Genomic DNA, 3142 nt, shown 5'->3' on the forward strand with positions numbered 1-3142 from the left:
CCTCCTTCACTGGAGCACAGCATGGACAGTATAAATGTGTGGAGGGCATTTAGAAGCCTGCATGGCGTGCAGCACTCGGCAAGCTATTGTGGTTGCCATTGCTACTATCAGTGTTCACATGTGAGAATCATAAAATCTACTGTCCTATGTCACTTCGAGACTGGGATAAGGTCCAAGAACTTTGTTGTCAGGCAATGTCACTGTGCATGTCACAGCAGAGTAAACTCATGTAACCTAGATGGTCAAGGTCACTCACTGGACATGATCTACTGGGGACACCTCACACACACCAGACAGATAAGGCTGCTGCAGATATAACACCATGACTGGTTTTAGGCCTGGCCTCCCATGGGCTAGAGAGAAGGCTCAGGGGTTAGGAGCTTGCTTCTTTTGTAGATGACCTGAGTCTGACTCCTGCCACCCATGTCTGTCAGCCCACAACTCCCTGTAACCCTGGTTTGATGTCTCTTACGTCATCTTCTGATCTCTTCTGGTACCTGCATGCATGTACACACAAACACACAGATGAAAAACAAATAATAATTCTTTTTAAAAAAAAACATATATACTGATTCTCACTTTGTGAACACATGGCCAGTGATAGTGTCACTGTGATCACCCCAGTTTCCTTCTCCAGCAACCACGTGGGGTTTACACAGCCCCATCACAAATGCAGGAGTGACATGTTTACATCACATCACTTGTGACATCATACATCACATCACTTGTGACATCATACATCACATCACTTGTGACATCATACATCACATCACTTGTGACATCGTAGGTGATAGGAATTCTCAGATCTACCATCTTCTGGGATCAATATTAGGTATGTGGCTTCTCATCGACCAAAATATCACTCTGAGGCATGTGCCGTGCTTAGGAGAAGGGCAGGGGTGTGGAGGAAGTCCAGGATACTACATGGGCCTGAAATCTTTGCCACACAAGCATAGGCTGATCCAGGTTACTGTCTGCCTGGCCAAGGAAGAACAGAAAGACCTTTAAAGTTTTTTTGCACCCAGAGAGGGAAAGCCAAGGAAAGACGGTAGTGGTGGGCATGCCAGGAAGAGAATGAGCATGTTAGGTAAACCTCGGCAATAGCAAATCTGATGAGATGTGCTGTGTGGGACCTCTAGGATGAAGGTACAGGGGAGAGGGCCTGAGGCACCCACGGGTGAGCTCACGGGTGAGCACACAGGAGGTAGAAGCTGTGCTCTCGGCTGAGGCGCTGTAAGATGACAAGAGATACAGATGGTAGAACACAGGAGTGCTGTCCAGGGAAATGCCAGGCAGGGTAGGGTCCCTGCTGTAAGCCCCAGGCCACCATTGTGACTGCCCAAGTCCACTGAGTGCCTGGTGAGAACCTGGGTCCCTGCAGAGGAGACTCGGGTGCTTCATGGCCCAGGGCTCACTCCCCAAGTCCCATTTCCTGTTTCTGAGGTGTACCCTCTTCCACAGCCTCTTGTATCCATTCTGCTTTTAGAGGTGTGTGAAGACCCATGCATTTCCTCCTGTGTCCCACTAAGGCCACAGTTTGTTCTCTGAAGGCCAAGTGATGTTACATGGCCAAGATAAGGGTGACCATTGCTTCTGGCACCATCCGAGGCACCCATAGACAGAGCGGTGACACAGAATGCAGGTGACCTCTGTTCATAATATTTATTCATGCGGGACATGACTGCTCACTCCACTTGGTGCCACTTCTGATTGTTTGGAGGGTGTCCTGTCACCAGCAGGGGTCCAGGTGGGTAGCTCCAGCAGCTGGAGCAGTGCTGGGGACAAGAACGTGCTAAGCCACCAGATCAGCCAGGGCTCCCTGAGAGGAGGCCAACAGGGTACAGAAGAAGTATCACAGAGACTTGGCCTCAGTACTCAAAAGTCACAGTCTTGATCCGCAGGTACTCATTCAGGGCCGCCTCTCCTGCAAGATAGCACACACCATTGGGATACCTTATGGCTGTGCAGGGAACCTCTCTGGGGACCCCTGGAACACACTGTGGGTAGCCTGGCTCTCTCCACAGAGAAGAAACCAAGGCCCTGGGAAATCATGTACCCAACCCAGGCCATCCCTTTGTAAGCTGTGGGCTTGGACTCCAGCGCAGGCAGGAGAATGATCTGGGACAATCATTCTAGAGCCCTCTCTACCACACTGATCATAGAGGAGGTGGGATGGCTGCTCTACTGGCTATTGGCAGCCAAGAAGTCGTCTTCCTGCCTGCCTGTGACTAGAAACTGCTATATGTACATATCCTTTCCACGACTGTCTGCTGTCTCAGCAAAGTACACCAGCCCCAAGAGTGTCCCCTCCCAGCAAGAACTGATCAGCTACCAGCTGCCTTGATCAGTGTAACACTCCAGCACTGGGGACAAGACCTGGCCCTTGGTGGCCTTTGACTGGTGTTTGCTGAAAAGCAGTCCCACAGACAGAGTTTGGTTACCCAGGTCTTTGCCAAATCCAGACTGTTTGAATCCTCCAAAAGGTGCAGCCACATCAGTCTTGTTGTATGTGTTGACGAACACAGTGCCCGCCTGCAGTTTGTCACTGACATACAGGGCCTTGTTGATATCCCGGGTGAAGACACCAGAGGCCAGACCAAATTCTGTGGCATTGGCCCTAGACAGCACAGCATCCACGTCCCTGTCGGGGAAATCCAGGAGCTCCTTGAGGGATGCTCAGAGCGATCATTTTTGGACTGGGGACAAGGCAAGATCAGAATCTGCCTCCACAAAGTTCCTAGCTCCCGCGATTCCCACCCATAAGATTCTAAAGGGAAAAAAACTGCAGAGGACAGAGCAAGACTGAAGGAGAAGCGGGTAGCAGAGCAGAAACCAGAAGAGACAGGGCATAGGCACTTCACAGAGCAGATCTGGGCATGGGCCCTCATGCAGGGATGGAGCCCAGAAAGTCAGCTTAGGGCAGAAGTGGACTGAGCATTCAGCAGACATCAGACTAAAGAGCTACAGTTGTGCCTGTTTGGCAAAGACAGCAAAGTCTGTCTAATACAGTCAGTGCAATGATTGTAGTCATATAGTGACCATTGGTTGGAAAGGGGAAGGGGAAGGAGAAGAAGGGGAAGAAGGGGAAGAAGGGGAAGAAGGAGGGGAAGAAGGAGGGGAAGAAGGGGGGAAGAAGGGAGGG

At 50.8% G+C, this 3142-nt stretch overlaps 1 protein-coding gene across 1 annotated transcript in view; it reads right to left on the reverse strand.

The window, feature by feature from the left end:
* Positions 1 to 1637: 1637 nt before the first annotated feature.
* LOC114615917 (cytosolic 10-formyltetrahydrofolate dehydrogenase-like) overlaps positions 1638 to 3142 on the reverse strand; it is a gene marked incomplete at its 5' end in the record, with an annotated part of 14196 nt that continues 12691 nt past the window's right edge. Inside the window, 2 exons of the mRNA XM_028761508.1 lie at positions 1638 to 1924; positions 2442 to 2641. Of these exons, the coding sequence (XP_028617341.1) occupies positions 1869 to 1924; positions 2442 to 2641 (256 nt within the window). The remainder of the gene's footprint in view (positions 1925 to 2441; positions 2642 to 3142) is intronic.

This window comes from Grammomys surdaster, unplaced genomic scaffold (genome assembly GCF_004785775.1).
Source record: "Grammomys surdaster isolate TR1022 unplaced genomic scaffold, NIH_TR_1.0 194838, whole genome shotgun sequence".
NCBI classification, from domain to species: Eukaryota; Metazoa; Chordata; class Mammalia; order Rodentia; family Muridae; genus Grammomys; species Grammomys surdaster.